This window comes from Carcharhinus amblyrhynchos, chromosome 3 (genome assembly GCF_965287045.1).
Source record: "Carcharhinus amblyrhynchos chromosome 3, sCarAmb.v2.hapA, whole genome shotgun sequence".
NCBI classification, from domain to species: Eukaryota; Metazoa; Chordata; class Chondrichthyes; order Carcharhiniformes; family Carcharhinidae; genus Carcharhinus; species Carcharhinus amblyrhynchos.
The window spans coordinates 114,254,293-114,277,872 of record NC_137326.1 but is presented as its reverse complement, the minus strand read 5'-3'; the positions used below and the strand labels follow the sequence as shown (position 1 = coordinate 114,277,872).

Below are 23,580 nucleotides of genomic sequence, written 5' to 3'. Positions count from 1 at the left end.
TAAATATTGCAACTTTTGTTCTAATCATTTGGGTTATTGATTGCAACAAGGCACCTGAAATGAGATTTCTCTGTTGATAACCAGGGCATGTCTCTTATCTTTGCCTATGTAATTTGAATTCTGTGTTCAGCCACTTATTTTGATTTTCATTTATGATCCAAAGCTGTTATTTCTATCTTTGTTTTGTTTTGTTTTTATTTAGCTCTGGGCAGCAGGAGGAAAAAAAAGATCATTCATGCCACCATTCATTTACTGTTCCAGGCTACTTTGCCAAGCCCCACTCTCCATCCATACATCTGAATCACTTTTGCTGTACTTTCTTACTGCCACTATTCCAGGCATGAATCCCCCATGATAAGCCCACAGCTACACTCTGCCTCTTGGCATTCTCTCATTCTTTATTCCCATTGAAACAATTGTTACTGCTGTCTTATGTCCATTCACCTGTGAGCAATGGCCTTGATGTGAATAACTCATTGGCATCCTGTCTTAACTGAGGCCTCACTGCTTGGCTATGCTTCCCACCACCTGCCCCATATAAACCAGGGGTCCTCCATGACCTTTCTGTGGCCTTTGTGGTCGATCACACTGGCATATTCTGGTACCAAGCGGCTGTTCCCAAGCTTAGACGAAGTACCCTTGCTTGGTTCAACTCTTGCCTAACTGATCATAGCCAGATTATCTCCAGCAGTGGTTTCTTTTCCTCCTCAATATGTCATCCTGTGTTGCCATTATCTGCAAATGTGGCATCAGTTTCTACCTGTATGCTGGTAGTATCTAACTCTACTTTCAGAATGCTTGTCAGGCAACAGATGAACCATAATTTCCTCCAGCAAACATTGATAAGACAGGCATTCAGATTTGGTTCCTACGATAAACTCTGCCTTGCTACAGATTCAAAACCTCTTCCATGTCACTGTCTCAGGCTGAGAAATAGTTAGTCTCAGTACCCTATTCAACGTCCATCAGTTCCATCACACAGACTTCCATTTCCATAATATTCCTTCTGCCCCTCAGTCCATCTGCTGATGAAACCTTCTTCCCATCATCTCTTGATTCAATCTGCAGGCTGGCCTCCCAAACTGTATCCCCTGAACATTTGCTAACCTAAAGTATAACCTGTATTCTGGCCTGTGCATTTGGCACTCCTTTTAATTGCTGATGTACGTTGATTTGCTGTCCTATGCTGGCTCCAATGTGTTGTCCTTGTGTTTATGTTGCTCCATAGCCCCCTCAACCTCTTCCACCACCCCCTGCCCCCCCATATCTTGCTAACCATCCCTAAATACGATCCCCTTACCCACCTGAAATTCTGGTCTCCCTCTCCAACTTGCACCACCTTTGGCTGTGACTTCAAGTTTCAGTCCAAGTGCTAATTCCTTTATTGAACTTCTGTCTTTCCAACTTTTTGTCCAAGATCTTCTTTAAATCTGCCTCTGATCAAACTTCCGAATTTCTACAACCTTCTTTGGCATTTTTGCAAACCCCCATGTCCCCCGAAACATTTTTGCTTATTTTAAGGATGTAATATAAAATGTTTTTTTTTTCAGAAATTTCAAACTTAGAGATACTCAAATTTGACTTTCTGTGACATGCTAGGTTGGACTTTATTGGGAACTTTAAATAGCTGTTAAAGCCAAAAGAATGAGGGCATCTAAAATCAGTAACATAGGATTTGGGAGGATGTACTTTGAACAGTTATTAAAGCTAAATATCACACATCACTATACAATGAATAACAAATGCATGAACTGTTATTAAAAAGTTTTTCAATAATGGTTTGAGCCATTATTGAGCTCTGTACTGCAGGCTATTTAACTTCACTCTGCATAGAATGCTGAACCGTTGGCTCCTCTTGCAGTTATTTACTTTCTATTTTACACATAGCTAACTGCTTCTTCTGCTTTGTCCACCTCATTTTCAGCGAGTAATAATGTGTCTAACATTACTGATGTTGTTTGGACAGGAGAGGATCGTAGCCGCAGGGGACTGGTGTACATTGGGTTACATCCGTGTTTTGTATTGCATCTCATGAATAATTTGGAGTTTTCATTGATTGAAGTTCGAAAAGAGATCCGGCTGGAAAACTTTCTGAGCATTTTAACTTTCTTATTTCTGATATATTTACATGTCATGTAGCGGCTAAATGCCTCACGAAATGACTTGTTGAAAAGAGTGTAGACGAGTGGGTTGACGCCTGAGGAGATGTAGCCCACCCAGACAAAAACTTCCATCAGTGTTCCAAGAAGTTCCTGATCACAGCTCTTACAGAGAGCAGAAGTGACATTTGTTACAAAAAATGGGCACCACATCACCAAAAATAGGAAGAATACTATTCCTAAAACCTTGGAGGCTCGTTGCTCATTGCTGATGCTTTGCATGGACTTTTTGCCAAAGGTGGAGAGTCTTCTGATGGGTATATCCTCAAGTGTGCAGGGAAGTGTCTTGTCCTTTTGTGAACTGTTGAGCATAGCTACTTTCTCGGGAGATTTGGTGGGTGTAAGGTCTTGCTGAAAAACGGTTGAGACAGTAGCCCAGTTAAAATGTTGAGGTGCTTTGGCTTTGATCAGTTGTGCTTTCTTTCTCAGCACTTGAATTGTCAAGAAGTTGATAACTATCATGATGGCGAGGGGAATGAAGAATGCAGCCATTGATCCAAAGATTATAAAATTTTTGAATGTTTCGATTTTAAGAATGCAAGTTTCATTTTTGAAGACGTTTGTTTCATTCTGGAGGCCTTTGATGGGGATGGGAATAGCAATGCCTGCATTGAAGAGAAAATAAACTAAGAACAATACAGTAATTGCTTTTCAATTTATGGTATTTTACTGTCAAATCTAGTAATGTGGTCAATAAGATCAATTTTAAATAAAAAAGGTTCCACTTGGGAAGACCTTCTGGTCAACTGCATTCAATTTGGAAACTATCTGGCTATATTGGAACATTTAATTTTAGCACACAGTGCATCAAAATGGAAAATACTGCTCTTGTGCATTCAGATTCCTTTGAAACAACTCTTGTGCTCTGCATATTTCTGGAGCTTGCAGGTAACTTGTTTTTAAAGTGCTATATTGTTATCATAATTAGTCTGAGAAACAAACATTTCAGATTTATTACTTGTCTATTAATTGTTGCATTCAAGTTACAGTCTAACTTTTGATTAAGCACTAATATAAGATCACAAGCAGTGTAGAATTCTATTATTTATGAAATCTTAAAATCCAGTACTGGCTCCGAGCTCTGCTTATTAGATCCTTCTTGACCACCAAAATGGCACAAAAGCTAATGTCTTTGGATCTGAGTACAGAAGAATGGAATTGTACTGCTACTTATATGCATGCGAAGTACAGAACTTAAGTATTGCTGAAGAAAGACATTTTGTTGAAGCTTTTCGTTTTGCAACGATCAGGATTATCACAAGAATAGGGAGGTGGTGGCCTAGTGGCATTGTCACTGGACTAGTAATCCAGAGATTCCAGGTAATGCTCTAGGGACCCAGGTTAAAACTCCACCATGGCAGGGGAAACCATAGAATCCCTCCAGTGCAGAAGGAGGTTGCATCAAGTCTGCACAGACACTGAAATGAGCATCTTACCCTTCTATTGTATAATTTATATTTTCAATAGAGTTGGTTTATTGAGTTATCTTATTTGATTTGGTATAAGATGGTCAGGAGAATCAAATTAAAAGGTATGAATCATAAAATGTTATACATACCAATTGAGATCAACCATACCACTGTAATCTTAATGAGAACCTTTGCCCTGGAATTGAAGCGACTGTGCTGAATAGGTTTTTTAATAGCAATATAACGGTCTAGTGAGATGGCACACAGATGCATAATTGAGGCTGTGGATAAAAGAACATCCAGGAAGATCCAAATTGGGCATATCTTGGTAGGTAGAAGCCACTCAGAATCTGAAATCAAGAAAGATCTTTACTTAATAGGCAGAATAATATTGAAGATTATTTAAAAGTCTGCAAACTAGCTGTTGGTTTTTTTTCTAGCATAATTTTTTGATTTGAATTACATTCTTTTCAAAAACACCAGCATACTTCGGTTCCAGTAATTCATTACATGTCCTTTCTGCACCTAATCAGATCAGTTGCAACTGCCATATGTTAAACTTTATAGCAAAATCTCTTAAAGATTACATTTCATTTAAACAGTACAAAATGTCACTGATGCTCACAATGTAGCTGTAATTTCTATAAAACCTCTTCCTGTTTTAAATTGCATTTGGCTTTAACCTTTATTTGGACCTGCCAATCGATGGTAATCAGCTTTACAAAGAGCAGAGACTGGGCATGAATTGGCTAGAAATTTGGTTTTCTTTTCCTCAGGGATATTCCATTTATGATGTTACAAGTCAAGTAGATGAGAGTTCCATCATTTGAAACTGACTTTGGTTATTTATTGGTATGCTTTCTTTTTGACTGATTAAAAATTAACACATTGTGGTTTGCAAGACAAGTACATGTTTTCATGTTGTAAACTTGAATATTTTGAAACATTTTGAAATGTCGTTCAGGTAAATGTTCTGTTTAGTTTTTAAAGTTTTCTTTATATCTGAAGTAATCCAGTTAGATGCATGGCAATATTCACTTAGTAATGGTTCCAGAAAATCAGGAGCCACTAGAAATTGCCTAAGTCATAAGTCTGCTTTTTTGTTTTCTCTTAATCTGCTGGAGTGTGGTGCACTCTCCATTTAGTGTATTCACACTCAACACGGTTCTTATTAGGGCTTAGGTGGAGTGACAGTTAAACAACACGGTGGCACAGTGGTTTGTATTGCCGCTTCACAGCGCTGGGGATCTAAGTTTGATTTTGTCCTTGGCTGACTGTCATTGTTGGAGCTTGCGTGTTCTCCCTGTGTCTGTGGGTTTCCTCCCACAGTCCAAAGATGTGCAGGTTAGGTGGATTGGCCATGTTAAATTATCCCTTGGTGTCCCAAGATGTATAAGCTAGAGGGATTAGTGGAGTAAATTGTGGGGTTATGGGAATTGGATCTGGATGGTTGCTCTGTTGAGAGTTGGTGCAAATTCAATTGGCCAAATAGCCTTCTGAACTGTAGGGTAGATTCTACCCTACATCTAGCCCGAATTGTGGCATTGGGTTTTATCATACTACAAGATCGTAAGAAATAGGAGCAGTAGTAGGCTATTTGGCCCATCAGGCTTGTTCCACCTTTCCATCAGATGATGGATGATCTGATTGTGATCTTAACTCCACTCTCCTGTCTACTCTCCATAACCCCTGACTCCCATGTCTATCAAAAATCTGTCTGACACAGCCTTGAATATATTAAATGACCCAGCCTCCACTATAATCTAATGAAGAGAATTCCAAAGTTTAATAATCCTGAGAGTCTTTTTCTCACTCCATTTTAAATGGGCGACATTAAGTGCCCCTAGTTCTCGATTCCCCATAAGGGAAACACCCTTTCAGCATCCATCTTGTCAAGCTGCTTCAGAATCTTGTACGGTTCAAAAAGATCACCTCATTATTTTGAACTCCAATGAGTATAGACTCAATCTTTCTTCATAAGGCAACTCCTTCACCTCGGGGATCAGCCAAGTGAACCTTCTGATACTTGTAAAAACTCTTACTGTCTGTTTTTATTTTTCTAGCTAGCTTTCTCATAATTTAACTTTTTTTTAGTAATTCTTTGCTATTTTCTAAAATTTGCCCAATATTCTGATTTGCCACTATTCTTGGTAGTACTGTATGCATTTTCTTTTAATTTGATATCATCCTTAACTTCCTTAGATAACCACAGTACATCCTTTTCATGATCCTTCTTTCTGAATAAAATATCTTTGTTGAGAGTTGTTAAATACCTCATTAAAAGGTCTGTCACTGTTTCTTTACTATCCTATCTTTTAACCAATGTTCCCAGTCCACTTCAGCTAACTCTGTTTTCATACCCTTGTAATCGCTTTTATTTAGGCTTAAGTCACCAGTCTTGTATATCATATCTACCTTGTTGCCCCTTGAGATTTCAAAGTTAATTAATGCTATCCTTGATTTTAAAAGTTGTTCAATCCATAGAGCACTTCTGTTGATGAGTATTTCCTAATGCACTGGATCAAAACCAGCCTCTGTGTGAAGTAGTTATGAGAAGGAAAGGAAGATTTTAGTTTTATTTTTGAGCTGCTTCAGTCAGATAATGATTTGATTTGATATATTAATGTTGCACATATTAGTATACAGGGAAGTTTTGTTTCTCGATATACAGACAAAGCATACTGTAGAGTGCAGAATGTAGTGATACAGTCATAGGGTGTAAGCATAGAACAAGAGTAAAAGAATTAGAAGGTATATTGGTCATAGCTTGCAGTAAGTTGCTATGCTCTGACGTCATCTTGGGCAAAAAGCAATTGTTGCTTGCCAGGTACCTCAAGGCAATGAAGAGGAAATACTGTGTTTCTAGCAAATATTTCAACGATTTACTGAAAGGTCGTCAACAAGCCTATTTATGTTAGGCGGCACGGTAGTACAGTGGTTAGCACTGCTGCTTCACAGCTCCAGGGACCTAAGTTCAATTCCCGGCTTGGTCACTGTCTTTGTGGAGTTTGCATATTCTCCTCGTGTCTGCGTGGAGTTTTTCAAGGTGCTGTCTGCTTGGATTTTCTCCGGGTGCTCCGGTTTCCTCCCACAGTCCAAAGATGTGTGGGTTAGGTTGATTGATCATGCTAAAAAAATTGCCCCTTAGTGTCCTGAGATGTGTAGGTTAGAGGAATTAGTGGGTAAAATGTGTAGGGATATGGGAGTAGGGCCAGGGTGGGATTGTGGTCGGTGCAGACTCAATGAGCTGAATGGCCTCTTTCTGTACTGTAAGGTTTCTATGATTCTAGAATGGTTGAATTTTCATAAAAGTATTGATTTCCAAGCCTTTGAACTAAATCTGGAAATTTTTTATTCCTTGAATGGATGTTGGAATGTATCCCAAGGAGTTTTGTACAGGCATAATGATTGCTAATCTAAAGGAGGAGTAATTGGGTGGGATGACCAGAAATTTAGTCAAAGGCAGCATGGTAGCACAGTGGTTAGCACAGTGGTTAGCACTGCTGCTTCACAGCTTTAGGGATCTGGGTTCGATTCCTGGCTTGGGTCACTGTCTGTGTGGAGTTTGCACATTCTCCTTGTGTCTGTGTGGGTTTCCTCCAGGTGCTCTGGTTTCCTCCCACAGTCCAAAGTTGTGCAGGTTAGGTTGATTGGCCATGCTAAAATTGCCCTTAGTGCCCTGAGATGCGTAGGCTAGAGGGGTTAGTGAGTAAATATGTGGGGGTGGGGCCTGGGTGGGATTGTGGTCGGTGCAGACTTGATGGGCCGAATGGCCTCTCTGTACTGTAGAGTTTCAGTGATTTTTCTTCTATTCTATGATCCAAAGAGGTGAGTTTTGAGGAGAACCGGTTGTAATGAGGCCGGTCTAATAAACAATCAGTGAAAGCTCCCCTAAGAAACAGTGACCAAAACATGATAGAACTTAGCATTCAGTTTGAGACTGAGAAACTTGGATCATAAACCACTGTGAGAAACTTAAATAAGAGTACTTACAAAGGAATGAGGGCAGAGTTGGCTAGAAGGAATTGAGTTTAGCAGAAAAGACAGTTGATTAGCAATGGCAGATGTTCATGAAAACCATTCATGACTCCCAACACATATGTATTCCAGTGAAGTAAAAGGATTCTAGGAAGGAAATAAATCAACTATGGTTAACCAAAGACGTTCAAGTATGTATAATGTGAAAGAAATAACATGCCATGTGACAAAATTTGCGGTGGGATTAGTAACGTTGTAAACCAACAAAAGATGACCTGAAAATAACAATAGGGAGAAGATAAACTGAGGACAAGTTAGCAAGTAATATAAAAACCGACAGTAAGAGCTTCCTTAAATATATAAAAAGTGAGAGAAAGGCCAAAGTGAGAATGAGAGACAGGAATAAATAGTGGGGAAATCAGGACATGGCAGAGTTAAATAAATACTTTGTGTCAGTCTTCATGGTGGAAGACACTAATAACATTCTAAAATACTAAATTATCAAGGGGCAAAAGAGATTGGGGAGAGGAAATAAATACAATAACTGTCACTTGAGAAAAAGTACTAGGGAAACTAATGAAGCTAAAGCTGTTAAGTCCTTTGGGCCTGTTGGGCTGTATCCTAGGATATTAAGGAAGCTACAGTGATAGTGGGTGCATTGGTAGAATTCTTCCAAAAATCATCCAATTCTGCAAAAGTCCCAGAGGATTGGAACTAGCAACGTAATATCCTTGTTGGGGAGGGAAATAAAAAAATGGGTAACTGTAGGCCAATTTAACATCTGTCGTTGCGAAAATGCTCAAGTCCATTGCAAAGATTATAATAGCAGGGCATTTAGAAATGCATATTATAATCAAGCAGAGTCAGCATGGCTTCATGAAGTGGAAGTTTATTAGAAGTTGTCAAGGGGGTAATACTCAGGAAGGGGAACCAGTCGATGTAATATACTTGGATTTCCCAAAAGCATTCAATAAGGCATCACACAAAAGGCTACTTAATAAAATAAGAGCCCATGATGATTGGGGTAGGTATTTTAGCATGGATAGGGGATTGGCTAACGAATAGAAGACAGAGTTAGGATAAGAGGGACATTTTCAGGATGGCAACTTATAATGAATGGAGTGTCACAGGGATCAGTACTGGGGCCACAATTATTTATAATATATACTAATGACCTAGACAAGGGAAGTGAATGTACTATTGCCAAGTTTTCAGATGACAGAAAAATAGGTGGGAAGGCAAGTAGCGAGGATGATGCAAAAAGTTTACAGAGGGATATAGACAGGTTAAGTGAGTGGACAAAAAGTTGGCAGGTGGAATATGATGTATGAAAATGTGAAGTTATACACTTTGGTAGGAAGAATAAAGGAGCTGAATATTATTTAAATTGAAAAGACTGGAGAATGGGAGTTGGGAGTCCTTGTGCACAAATTATAAAAGCCACCATGCAAATTCAACAGGTAATAAGGAAGGCAAATGGAATGTTGGCTTCTATTTCAAAGGGAATGGAGTATAAAAATAGGTGAGGAGAGGCTGAATAAACTAGGCTTGTACTCGTTAGAGTTTAGAAGAATGAGGGGAGATCTCATTGAGACATATAAGATGATGAATGGGATGGATAGGATAGAGGTGGAGAGACTCTTCCCGCTCAGAAAGGACAGTAGGACTAGGGGGCACAGCCTCAAGATAAAGGGGGGGCGGTTTAGAACGGAGTTGAGGAGGAACTTCTTCACTCAAAGGGTGGTGAATCTCTGGAATTCTCTGCCCGTTGAAGTGGTGGAGGCTGCCTCGCTAAATATTTTTAAGACGCGGATTGATAGGTTTTTGATAAGCGAGGGGATTAAGGGTTATGGGGAGAGGGCGGGAATGTGGAACTGAGCCACGACAGATCAGCCATGATCTTATTGAATGGCGGGGCAGGCTCGAAGGGCTAGATGGCCTACTCCTGCTCCTATTTCTTATGTTCTTATGTTATGTAAAACACATCTAAATAGTGAGGTGAGCCTGACGAAGGGGCAAACCCCAAAAGCTTGTGGGTTTACTATCAAATAAACTTGTTGGACTTTAACCTGGTGTTGAGAGACTTCTTATCATATCAGAGCACTCATGATCTCATTGCATGACAGAGCAAACTCAATGGACTGAGTGGCTTACTTCTGCTCCCATGTCTTAAGGATACAACGACATGATTCGTGGCAATTCTGGAGGGTGGCCTAGGTATCTAAAGGTGGAGCTATCAATGATGGAAGGAAGAGATGTAGAAAAGATGAGAAACTGAGGAGTAGGGAAAAACATTTTGAAAAAAATCATTGACCTGGTACATTAATAGGTAGAAATAGGTATTCGCTATGATGGTAAACATTTAGGATACAAAGCTCAGCTGGTAGTCAAGTAAGATGTAATATTGTGAAGCAAATCAGCTTGAGACATTTGAAATGTAGTCAACTGTTGTAATATAGAAAATGTGCATTGCAATTTTAGCCTGCTTAATACCTATGATGTATGAGGAATTTTTCAAGTTGCTCAAATATTTTAAAAGGGATTTGTTTACAAGAGTTACGTCCTGTGTGGAATGATTCATTTCACAGTTAAACAATCGCCAACTGCAAAGTAGAATTAAGAGGAAAGAGCTTAATCAAATTAATTTTGGCACCCAAGAAATAAATCTATGAACTCACTATGATTTTAAAATGTTGAATTCCATTCATGATTCCATTTGTTTATTTAAGGTTAAAATTTGAGACCGCTTCCCGTGTGGCCCCACCTGTATTCTTGGTATGTTCTTTCCCCCTCTCCCTTATTATACCACTTTGTCTGCTTTTATACCTATGGTATTTAGAGGTACTTGGTAATCATGCAAGTGTATGAAAGATGCAAAATTGGAAAACAATAATTAGAAAAATAACACTTCTGGTTTATTATCTATAAAATCTGTTTATTGGTCTGATGAAAAAAGTGCATCAAATATTTTACATATTTTTTCCTAGAGGTTGGTCTGGCTTTGAATCATTCCAAACTAGTAGAAGTATTGCATAAGATGCACAACACAGTAACAGGCCTTTTAGTCAGAGGTGACATATATGTTCCACATCAGTCTCACCTCGTACTTATTAATCTAATCCTATCAGCATATCCTTCTATTCCTTTCTTGTGCATACTTATCTAGCTTCCCCTTAAATGCACCAATACTATTTATTTCAATTACTCCTTGTGGTAGCACATTCTGCTTTTACCATTCTTTGGATGTAGAAGTTCCTTCCAAATTTTCAATTGAATTTATTAGTGACAGATTTATAACCTCAAAGTTTGGACTCCCAAGTAAGTGGAAACATTGTCTCTATCTTTCCACTGTAAAACCCCTTCCGTTATCTAAAAGGCATCTATCAAGTTATGTCTCAGCTTTTCCTTTCAAAAGTAAAAGTCCTAGCCTATAGAATCTTTCCTGATGAGATATCCCATGTGTAGTCTGCTTCTGGTGAAGTTTAGCTTGTTGTCAAATTCAGGATTGGGTCACCATTTATGGATTGCAACAAAGTTTTAAACCTTAATCCAGACAATGACTTGTATCAAAACTAGATTATAAATTCAGGTTAAATAATTACAAGTTAACATTTGCTTGTGAGATTCATGTGCTACTAACTCAGCAGCAGGTATACTCTATCATGATTGTATCCATGATAAATTTGATGAGATTCATTTGTTTTGAATATTTCAGTGATGGATATGTAAAACAAAAGGAAATGACCTTTAAGTAGAACAAATGCTAGTAAAGGATTAGCTCAACACCAACCCATGAAATGAAAGCTAGGAGAATAACCATATGTATAAGCAATTAATTATTTGGACAAAGTTGGCATATGAAGATATGGATGTGTTGGAGGATGATAGGAGATTTGCTATTGAGTAGTCGGACTCACAAGCAAGTATAATCTTTACAGCTGGAATAAGGTAGTTATTTCTGCTGTTTACTATGTGTGTTTTGTTTATGCACCAAAGCAAAATAATTCAGTATCTTGTGTTTGTTTAGTCTGAGTATGACTGATGCCTCAATATTCCCATTAAGTGATCTACAGAATTGACCATAGTTTGGAAATCCTCTGAAAAAGATTATTTAACCATCATACCCTAAAGTACTTTTTCCTCAAGCGCACATTCGCAAATCATGCACCTGCTGTGAGTATTTACTTTGTAATTACATTCAAAGGCAAACAATATAAGCTAACTTCCATAACGTGATGCAAAACATGTGAATATTAATGAAACAAATGCACAATCTTTTAAAATAGGTTTGAGGTTTTAAAGCATAAGCAGTCAAGACTAATAAACTCTTGCCAAAGCCAGGAGAGCAGCTTCAAAAACGTTCTGCTCTTCAAATATTCAGCAAAGCAAACCTGCTTAGATGCATTCTCAAAAGATGTTGACAATCTGTTAACTGAAGTGTTCTGTTTCTGATACTGTGCTACAGTCTTGTTCCCAAGCACATTTTTCTTTAAGAGTAAACTGGATCTATTTTATCAGAATTGGATCTTGGTGATTGGGGAGGAAAATCAACAAATGTCTGCCTATTTGTTTTTACAGTCTACGTGTCTTGTTGATGCTTTGTCACGTGTAAGTTCTGAATGATGTTTGGACATTTAATAGACCTTTGACTTATGGCCAACCTCCTGAATCTTTCTTTACACCAATAGCATCCTATTCCTTTCAACAAATCTATTAAGACCAAGGCGAAATATTTTGGACCTTGCTGAACTGCTCCCAGCTTGCTGGAACTGCACATTTCAACCCATGGCGGTCATGCAGTGTTGTTCATTGCTTAAGCACCTCAACTACTATGTGAAAACGACCAGCTACAAGCTAAACATAACCAGCTTCTCCAGTTAGTATTCCCTGACATTAAATTCCCTAAGAAAATTTCTAGAATAATCGGACCCCTATCCTTTCAAAGGCCGACTGTGCTTTCACATCGCTTCACAGCATGGATAAAGAAATAAAATGGATGGGACCTTGATCCTTTCTCACCTAGCAATTCCAATGTCCCTACAAATGTTTAATACTGTGGATCCTCAATCTGGGAAAGAAGTGGCAGTAGAAGGGGGAGAATCCAGTGTCTGTGGTCCATATAGGCACCAATGACATAGGTTGTATGAGGAAGGAGTTTCTGTGTAGGCAATTTGAGAAGTTAGGCATGAAATTAAAGAACAAAACCTCCAAGTTTATAATCTCTTGATTATTACCTGAGCTATGTGCAAATTGACAAAGGGTATGTAAAATTAGAGAGACGAATACATGGCTCAAAGACTGGTGTGGGAAAAGTGAGCATCAGTTTGTGGGGCATTAGCATCAGTACTAGGGGAAAAAAAAGGCTATGCTGTTGGGATGGCCTACATCTGAACCATGCTCGGACCAGTAAGGGAAAGTAAAGAAGGCTTTAACTAAACAATGGGAGTGAGGGTTCAGTTGCTTGGAAAATTTAGGAAGTCGAAGTTAAAGGTAGGATTGCAGGTTAATGATCAGACTGTCAGCAGAAAAGGACAGATCATATGATCATTATATTACACCAAGGACTCGCACAAAATAACTAGGAGGGGGGAAGAGTTCCAAGAACAGAAAGTTTAAAAAAACAGGGGTATATGAGGGAGTGGTGGCACAGGATAGTGAATGGGAACCTGATTCTCATAATGTTGACAGCTCAGGACAAGAAACATAAACAAAAATATGCAACATAAAGCGAATCCAAACCAACTGTAAAAAATCAAAGTCAAGTATTCTTCATTTGAATGCACAAAACATTTTTTTGAGTTGATAACACAAATTGCAACATTAAATGTGATGTATTAGCTTTAACAGAAACGTGGTTTCAGGGTGACCAGGACTGGGTGCTTAATGTTTCAAAAGACCAGGCTAAAGGGGAAAAGAGGTGGGTGGTGTTGTCAATCAAAGAAGGTTTCAGAGCAACACTGAGCCTTGATTTTAAAAAAAAGGCAGTGGATAGTTATGTAGAAATAGGTCAAGTTAAAATTATGAATAGCAGGAGAATGAAGACAAGGGTGGGAGTAGTCTATAGACCCCCAAAATATGACACCTCATGAAATTAGTGCATAAATGGGGGAATATCAAGGGCATGTTTAAAAGGAACTGCCATTATCACGTGAGATTTTAACCTGCACGTTTGGACAAACCAAAACAGCAAGGGTAGCTTAGAAGAAGAATTTGTGCAGTGTATCAAGGATTGCTTTTTAGAACAGTACATTGTGGAAGCTACCTGGGAACAGACTATTTCAGATCTGGTTTTGTGTAATGCAGAAGGATTAATAAGGAATCTTATGATAAAGAATCCCCTAGGGGGTATTGACTATAGTATGATAGAATTTTAGATACAATTTGAGGGGGTTTAGATACAATTAGGGCAGTTTTAATGGTATGAGGAAGGAGTTGTCAAAGGTGAGCTGGGTAAACTAGCTAAGATACAGGTCAGTGGATCAGTTCTTGGCCTGCAATTGTTCACTCTTTACATTGATGACCTGTAGGAGGGAACAGAATGTAAGGTTTCCAAATTTGCTGATGATACAAAGAAAGGTGAAAGGGCATGTTGTTATGAGGATATTGTGATTCTGCAACAGAATATAGATAGATTGGTGACTGGGGGAAAACCTGGCAAATGGAGTTTAATGTGGGGAAGTGTGAGGTCAGGTATTTCGGTTGGAGGATCAAAAGGCAGATCATTATGTAAATGGAGGGAGATTGCAGGTGAGTGAAATACAGTGTGTTCCAGATATCCCAGTGCATGAATCACAGAAAGCTGGCAAGCAGGCCCAATAAGTAATTAAAAAGACAAACAATATTTTGGTCTTTATTGCAAAGGGGCTGGCATTTAAAAATAAAGGGGTTTTGTTGCAGTTGTACAGGGTGAGACCTCACATGGAATACTGTGTGCAGTTTTGGTCCCCTTGCCTAAAAAAAGGATATAATAGCATTGGAAGCAGTCCAAAGGAGATTCACCAGGCTAATTTAGGATTGTCCTATCAAGAGAGATTAAATAGTGTTGGCCTGGGCGGCACAGTGGCATAGTGGTTTGTACTGCTGCTTCACAGCACAAGGGACCTTGGTTCGATTCCCAGCTAGGGTCACTGCCTGTGCGGAGTTTGCATGTTCTCCCCATGTCTGTGTGGGTTTCCTCCCACAGTCCAAAAGATGTGCTGGTTAGGCACATTGGCCATGCTAAATTCTCCCTCACTTTACTGTACGGGCACCAGAGTGTGGCGACTAGGGGATTTTCACAATAACTTCATTGCAGTGGTAATGTAAACCTACTTGTGATACTAATAAATAAATGTATTCTTTGGAGTTTAGAAGAGTGAGGGGTGATCTTATTCAAACATATAAGATTTTAAAGGGGCTTGACAGGGTAGATGGTGCGATGTTTTCACTAGGGTCACAATCAAGGGGACAAAGCAACAAGACAAAAAGGGCCAGTCTTTTAAAACATGTTCTATGCTTCTTCAACTATAAATAGTTCCCTACTTCAGGTATCTTTCACATAATCTTTTTTGACCCAATCCCTTTACAAGTTTGGTTTGGCCTGCCCAAATGTAACATCAAAATTCAAATTCCCAGGTTAGAAGCGGTATTTTCACTTGTGGCAAGCTAATGACCTTCTTCATTAGAATCCAGTTTCTTATACAGATAATCTCATGAAGATTGATCATCTTATAATATTCGTCAAGACTCACTAGTGTGCTCAATATTAACTGACTAAGCTGTCTGTTTCTGTCCCCTTTAAGTGCCTATTGCTAAATGGCTGAAAAAATATTTCACTTGGTGGAAACTTCTCTGTTGGATTCAGAAGTTATGTACATTTTATTTCATCTTGCGTTCATTGGTGAACCTGCATGTATTCTTGGCAACATAATCCCTCAGTTGATTCTAACAAACAGATGGAAAATAGGACTGTATAACATTTAATTCCTCCATATTTTCTTTTTTTTACAACTAGTTAGAATCTGTTCAGCTCTTTCACTATACCGTTGTCCTCCCTGTTTCTTGTCATATATTTTTGTTGAATTTCCTTCCATTAAACATAGATTGAAACTAGTTTAAAGGCTAGAAATAATGGTAGATAAAAGCAATATCAAAATAGTCATAAACTGTTTTTAATATATTTAATACATTTACTGGTTTGGAGCTAGAATTCTATTTAGTACAATTCTTCAGAAACCAAAAGGCTTTCCCCTATATTACTTTGTTTCTTTCTGTTCCTTCCCATTTACCCAGCTTAATTTAATTTTACTCATTTTGAGACTGTGACCCCTAACTCTAGATTTCCCCATGAGAGGAAACAACCTCCCAGCATCTACCCTTTGAAACCTACTTAGGATTTTTATATTTCGATAAAACCCCTCATTCTTCCAAAATCCAATGATGTAGGCCTAACGTGCTTAACGTTTCCTCATAAGACAACCCATTCATCCAAGGAATCAGTCAAATGAACCTTTTCTGAACTGCTACTGATGCAAGTATATCCCTCCTTAAATAAGGAGACCAAAACTATACACTGTACTTCATTTCCCCATTGCAATAAATTCCAGCATTGCATTTGCCTTCTCGATTATTGGCTATGCCTGCATGTTAACATTTTGTGATTCATATGCCAAGTCACTTAAATCCCTCAGACGACAGGATGCTACAATATACTCTCGATTTAAATAATAATCTGCTTTTCTATTTTTCCTGCCAAAGTGGGCAAAGTCATGTTTTTCTACATTATACTGCACTTGACTATTTTTCCCTCACTTAGCCTATCCACATCCTTTGTATACTTCTCCACAACTTGCTTTCCTATTTATGGTAGTGTCATTAGCAAATTTTCTTAATAGCAGTCAATTCCTTCATCCAAGCTATGAATATAGATTGTAAATAATCAGCATTGATCCTTGTCAGCGCTCACTATTGCTCACTTAAAATGACTTATTATTCTGTCTCTGTTTCCTGTTTGTTAGCCTATCCTCTATCCCGTCTCAAAAACAGAAAATGCTGCAAAATCTCAGCAGGTCTGACAGCATCTGTTGAGAGAGAACACAGCCAACGTTTCGAGCCTGGATGACCCTTTGTCAGAGCCTTCGGGACACACAGTGTTAGCTCTGCTCTCTCTCCACAGACGCTGTCAGACCTACTGAGATTTCCCAGCATTTTTGTTTTTGTTTCAGTTTCCAGCATCTGCAGTAATTTGCTTTTATCTCTGTCCAAGCTCTTGCCCCCAGCACCATGAGCTCTTACCTTGTGCAGTAACATTTTATGTAGCCCTTTATTGAATGTCTTTTGGAGATCCAAAAACATGACATCTTCTGGTTCCCCAATGACAAACATTAGATTGGCTGGCCTGTAATTTTCTATTTTGTCTCCCTCCTTTCCTGAATTGTTAAATTGTGGTTTTCCAATCTGTTGGGACCTTTCCAGAAACTAGGAAATTTTTGAAGATGACAAAGGATGCATCCACTATCTCTGCAGGCATACTTCCCTTAAGACCCTAGAAAGCAGGCCATATTGTCCAGGAGACTTGTCAGTTTTTCATCCGATGAGTTTTCCTAGTACTTTTGCTCTGTGATTGTGACTCTTTTACATTCCCTCCTTTCTCTGTCTGTCTTTCTACTATTTGTGTCTTCTACTGTGAAGACATACAGAATATTTGTTCAAAATCTGCTGTTTCTTTCTTTCCCTTTAATTTCCCAGTCTCACCCTCTCAGGAATCAGGATTTATTTTCCAACTTTATATATTTCTAGAAACTTTTACTGTCTGTTTTTATATTACTTATGAATTTCACTCATTCATTCAGTTACCCCCCTTTTTAGATAGTTGTGCCTTGCTGGTTTCTGAGATTTTCCAAACTTGCTGGCCAATCCCGAATTCATGCAGCATTGAAAATCATCAAGCAGGCTGCTAGCCTAAATATTTTAAAAAATACAATATGCAGCATTGTATTATTTGATTAGAGATTCAGAAGGGGTATGAGGAATAACTTTAGGCAGTGAGTGGTAATGTCCTGGAACTCATTGCTTATTAGGGTGGTGGAAGCGGAGATAATCAATGATTTCAAAATGAAATTGGATGAGTACTTGTAGGAAATAAATTTGCAGGGCTACGTCTACACAGATGGTGAATGTGACTGGCTGATTTATTCTACAGAGAGCATGGAATTGAATTACCAAATGGATTCTTATGCCATAATTATTCTATGACTGAAAATAATAACATAGCTACAATTCTGTAATACAGGACAAGAAATAATAAGGGTAGGTCAGTATAGGTGCAGCGTAAAACATTTAGGAGATACTTCATAACACTCAGTAAAAATATATTCCAATGAGAAAGAAAGACTCAAAGGATGCATCATTTGTGGCTAATTAAGGAAGTTAAAGACAGTGTCCAAGCAGATACTAATGTTGTCAACTAATGTCGTCACAACTTATGTTTTTCAGAAGTTTTCTCCACCATTGATATCAGGCTGACTGCTCTTTAGTTATTGGGCTTATTCCCTTTCTTTTGAATAGGGGTGCAACATCTGCAGCCTTCTAGTCCTTTCATACCACTGCCACAATCCATGAAGAAGGAAAAGATTGTGTCTGAAACCTCTGTCTCCACCCTCAATTTCCTCAGCAGATTGGACCTGATATTTGTTTCTTGCCTTTTTCTTTGGGAATCAAGATCTGTTAAACCATTCTTATACCATTGTTTCTTAATTTGCTGATGCTCCAACAGTAATCTATCCTTCTGATAAAATACTCTCTTGCTTATTTGCCTGACAATTTTTGTGTTTGTGAGCACATTTGTAAGCATCACATTTAATTCAAATGGTTTCTAAAAACAATTGCATCATTTTTTTGAAAGAATACTTTTGGATAAGGAGAATAAATATGTTGATGAAAAGTCATTTTAACTTGACGTGTGGCATAAGAAAACATGCAGTTCTATAACATTTGGTGGATGAAAGAAGGTCGAGCACTGTGACATTGGTCAGGATGTTGCACTACCTGTTTTAAATTGAATCATTTTTAATTTGTGATCTACACAGATTTAAAAACATTCTCTTGTATCTGATCTTTTCTGAATACATAGCTTTGGTTTTACTTCTACATTCATGTTCAATCTGAGGGCAGCATGGTGGCAGTAGTTAGCACTGCTGCCTCACAGCACCAGGGACCTGGGTTCGATTTCCAGCTTGGGTCACTGTCTGTGTGGAATTTGCACATTCTCCCTGTGTCGCGTGTGTTTCCTTCGGGTGCTCTGGTTTCCTCCCACATTCTGAAAGACATGCTGGTTAGGTGCATTGACCCGAACAGGCATTGGAGTGTGGCGACTAGGGGAATTTCACCATAACTTCATTGCAGTGTTAATGTAAGCCTTACTTGTGACAAATAAATAAACTTTAATGTTATTCAATAATTTACAATACTATGTACAGGACAGTACTGTTGTGTGTCAGGTTTGAATTTCAATGTGAGTAAAAATCTATCTTTTAGTATTGTTTCAAGATATAGGTTATAAGGAAAAAAAAGCAGTGTTATTGATGGAGTGAGATTGGAATTGATTCAAATGTCCAAACCAATTCTGTGGGTGCTAGTTATGCTATTCACAAGGAACTGTGGGATTTCCAAATTAACAAATTCCAGTCCAGCATAGATGAACTGATGGTATATTTATTTGAGAACCACTTCAGAAAATGGTTCTGCAATATCAGCTCAGGTATCAGCGAAAAGAAAACCACGTTTATATCAAGGAATGGTTTTCACAAAGCCAGAGCAGCGTGAAAACAAGCAGAGGCAAAAGGTTGTATGTGTAAAGATGTTTTTAAATTATGATTGGTCTTAAATAATGGAGGAAAATCAGGAGCCCACTGCAAAACTGCTTTGTTAACATGCATCCTAGAGTCATTGACTTATGCTGTTGACATCTAGATTCTATTTATTAAGTAGCATGCTCTCATAAGTGCCTCTGATTACTTTAATTTTGATAGCGCAATGCTACCTCATTCGTTCTCATGGTATTATAAGAACATAAGAAATAGGAGCAGGAGTAGGCCAACTAGCCCTTCGAGCCTGCCCCGCCATTCAATAAGATCATGGCTGATCTGTCGTGGCTCAGTTCCACATTCCCGCCCTCTCCCCATAACCCTTAATCCCCTCTCTCATCAAAAACCTATCAACCCGCGTCTTAAAAATATTTAGCGAGGCAGCCTCCACCACTTCAACGGGCAGAGAATTCCAGAGATTCACCACCCTTTGAGTGAAGAAGTTCCTCCTCAACTCCGTTCTAAAAAAACCCCCCCCCCCCCCCCCCTTTATCTTGAGGCTGTGCCCCCTAGTCCTACTGACTTTCTGAGCGGGAAGAGTCTCTCCACCTCTATCCTATCCATCCCATTCATCATCTTATACGTCTCAATGAGATCTCCCCTCATTCTTCTAAACTCTAACGAGTACAAGCCTAATCTATTCAGCCTCTCCTCATAGCTCAACCCCCTCAACTCGGGCATCAGCCTAGTAAACCTCCTCTGCACTCCCTCCAAGGCTAAAATATCCTTGCGTAAGTATGGCGCCCAAAACTGCACACAGTACTCCAGCTGTGGCCTCACCAATGCCCTATACAGCCGCAGCAAGACCTCCCTACTTTTATATTCAATCCCCCTCGCGATGAAGGCCAGCATCCCATTCGCCTTCCTGACCACCTGCTGCACCTGCAAGCTGGGTTTTTGCGACTCATGCACAAGGACCCCGAGGTCCCTCTGCACCGTCGCCTGCTGCAGTTTTTCTCCACGTGAGTAATAATCCTTCCTACCATTATTCCTACCAAAGTGGACCACCTCACACTTGCCAACATTAAATTCCATTTGCCATTTCCTGGCCCATTCGCCCAGCCTATCTAGATCCTTCTGTAGACTCTCCCCACCCTCCGCACAATTTGCCTTTCCACCAATTTTGGTGTCATCAGCAAATTTCGACACCCTACACTCGGTATTTCCATGGGGCAGCATGGTTGGACACAAGAACAGAAGAACAAGGAGCGGGAGTAGGCCATCTGGCCCCTTGAACCTGCTCCGCTATTCAATAAGATCATGGCTGATCTTTTCGTGAACTCAGCTACACTTGCCTGCCTGCTCACCGTAACCCTTAATTCCTTTACTGTTCAAAACTTTATCTATCCTTGCCTTAAAAACATTCAATGAGGTAGTGTCAACTACTTCACTAGGCAGGGAATTCCACAGATTCACAACCTTTGGGTGAAAAAGTTCCATCTCAACTCAGTCCTAAATCTGCTCCCCCTTATTTTGAGGCTATGCCCTTAGTTTTAGTTTCACCTGCCAGTGGAAACAACCTCCCTGCTTCTATTTTATCTATTCCCTTAATGATCTTTTGTTTCTATAAGATCTCCCCTCATTCTTCTGAATTCCAATGAGTATAGTCCCAGTCTACGCAGAATTTCAATCAACAATAATTTAGTGGTGTTTCAAATTTAGTTTTGCATATTTTCTTTCAAAATGTTATTTTCAAAAACTTAAACATAACTTGCTTAATCATAGCAGTAGCTGCTAAAACTTCTAACATTTTATTCGCATGCAATTAGAAAATGAAAATACCAAGAACATTTATATTCGTTTCAATTTACTGTTTCATATATTCCATTTTTTCATTAAAAGTACATTATATTTAAATGAAAATAAATATTAAAGATTTCAGCAAAAGTAATATACAGATGTTTTTATAAGCACAGTGGGAAGGCAGATTCTATTTACTTCTGCCTTGTTGCAAAGAACACTTTCTATCTAGTAAATTGCACAATGACTATGGACGGTACCCCTCATTCAACGAAAAGTTTGTAACTTCTGAGTTACTGAAGTTCGATATTATTATCATAAACTTTCAGTATATTTGATATAGGCTTATGTGCAGTAGCAGTTTATACGTTGCTGCACAAACTAGTACTTTGTTTAATTGACCTCATTGTTAAAGGAATTCTGATGAGGTGAAATCAGTTACATAGTATTTGCAACACTGAGTGTTTATACTCCACACAAGCCTCCTCCTTCGTGTAATCTGATTAACTTGCTCTCCTATTCCTTTCTGCTCATGTTTATCTAACTTCTACTTAAATGCATCTCTGCTATTTGCCTCAGTTACTCATTGTAGTAGTTTTCCACATACTGGTTAAAGATGCTTTAGTTACAATTTATTCATAACAGTCCTACTTTTGGCCCCTAATTGTAAACACTTGATATAATGCAGAAATTTTGCACAAATCATGCTATTGTTCAGAAGGCATTGCAAAAGAATATTTTTAACGAATAGATGTTAAATATGACACAGTCTGATTTTTATCAACAAGCAAGTTTATCATTAATCTATGATGTAACACAAATTTTTCAAGATGCATGGTAAGGACAGGGGAATTACAGCTAACGAGCACGAGATCATTTAGAAGATCAGAAGGAAGATACAGAAAATAATGTAAAATATACATATAAGCTTGTGATGGTAGAGAAGAGTGAATAATGTGCAACAGGTCCAATTCAAAGAAAAAAAACTTTTGACTTCACTCCCAGGCATTTTCATTTTAAATTGGAAGAATGCTTAATTTCACCTTTTCCTCAATAAAGCTGAAACTAACCCACACAAAATAACTTCAATTAAATAGCAGTGACATATGGGGAGGATTGCATTATATGAATTGCTTGTAATGTTTAACTAAGCATGAAATACTGCTGTTCTATTTAGAGAAAATTGAATGAAACTTACTGAATAGAATGTTTAGGAGAGCGATGGGCATCACCAGGAGTCCAACCAACATGTCTGCTACTGCAAGTGACATGAGGAAGTAGTTGGTGGCATTTTGGAGTTTCTTCTCGAGAGAAACTGCTAAAATAACAAGTATGTTGCCTCCAATAGTGGGTATGATCACCAATAAAATCAGCAGTAGTGCTGCCCACCGAAGTCCATTGTTTATTTGACCCCCTTCTAGAAAAGAGTCACTAAGTGGACTGGTGAGCTTGGATTCCTCTGTAAGGCAGAAGGTTCCATTTGTTCCAGAAGTGTTGAAGGGCTGGACTGGAGTTGCCTGCATTCTGCCGATTGTAAACATGGTCACAGAGTCCACTGGGTTTGATGTGCCATTACTATTGGAAACAGGCATCAGGCTTTGAGTACAGGCAGTTGACCTTCTGGTTGCTTTTGAAGAATGTTGAGGAGCAGGCAGCATGGTCTGAACAGTCAGTTCACAGGATACTGGCAAACTTGTGCCAGACTAAATGTCTTTACATCAGATTCTTTGAGATGTTTAGTCCCTTGTTTTGACTACCATGTCCTCTTGACAGAATATTAGTTCCTCTGCTTGCATCTTTTGTTGAAAATTTCTATTTTACTGAATGCCTTTTATGACTTTCTACAATAAATACTGTTTGAAAAATAAGGAAAATAGTTTTTAACAGGTTTGCGAAGAACCAGAGGTTTCTTAAAAGTGAACAGCGAACGAGCTACTTCCAAATACTCCCAGCTGCTGCAAACAGTTGCCGTTTAGTCATGCAGATTTCTAATTAAATTCACTGTATATTGTTACAGGGACTGGAATTGCTCTTACCTCAGTCGGACGGATGCTTTTCAGATTTGCTCAAGAAGGTTAATGTAAATTCAGCCAACAATTTAACTGATGTTGCCTGGGTTGCTTTATCGGGAAATCATCTCGACCCCCGTTTGTCCTCTTTTTTGTCGTCTCTGAATACGTTTTGATCCATTTTCTGTATTGCTGCCAGACCACTGCTTTCATTTTACTCCTTAAGCCACGTTATATCTTTCTTTGACACTCATTGATACTGGATTTCTTCACCTCTCCTGTGGTTTTTATTTGGGCTTCTATATCTGTTCTGGAGAATATTTGGTACTTAAGGTTGATATACTGTGGTTGTTTTCTTGGACATTTACATTCTTTTCTCTACAATGCTTCTGTGCCACAGCTTTTCAGCACTGGTGCTTTAAATCTATACTAAAGCTGCAAT

The 23,580-nt window shown here is 38.7% G+C and overlaps 2 protein-coding genes across 2 annotated transcripts in view; one reads left to right on the top strand and one right to left on the bottom strand.

Moving 5' to 3' along the window:
• The window catches only part of psmd1 (proteasome 26S subunit, non-ATPase 1), a 97,251-nt gene that overhangs the window by 38,258 nt on the left and 35,413 nt on the right, over positions 1-23,580 (top strand). The window lies entirely within an intron of this gene.
• htr2b (5-hydroxytryptamine (serotonin) receptor 2B, G protein-coupled) lies at positions 1,878-22,787 on the bottom strand. Its single transcript, XM_080186473.1, has 3 exons — positions 22,328-22,787; positions 3,718-3,918; positions 1,878-2,764 (listed from the first exon to the last, which is right to left on the bottom strand). The coding sequence occupies exons 1-3, from the start codon at positions 22,785-22,787 to the stop codon at positions 1,878-1,880; spliced, it is 1,548 nt and encodes a 515-aa protein (XP_080042599.1).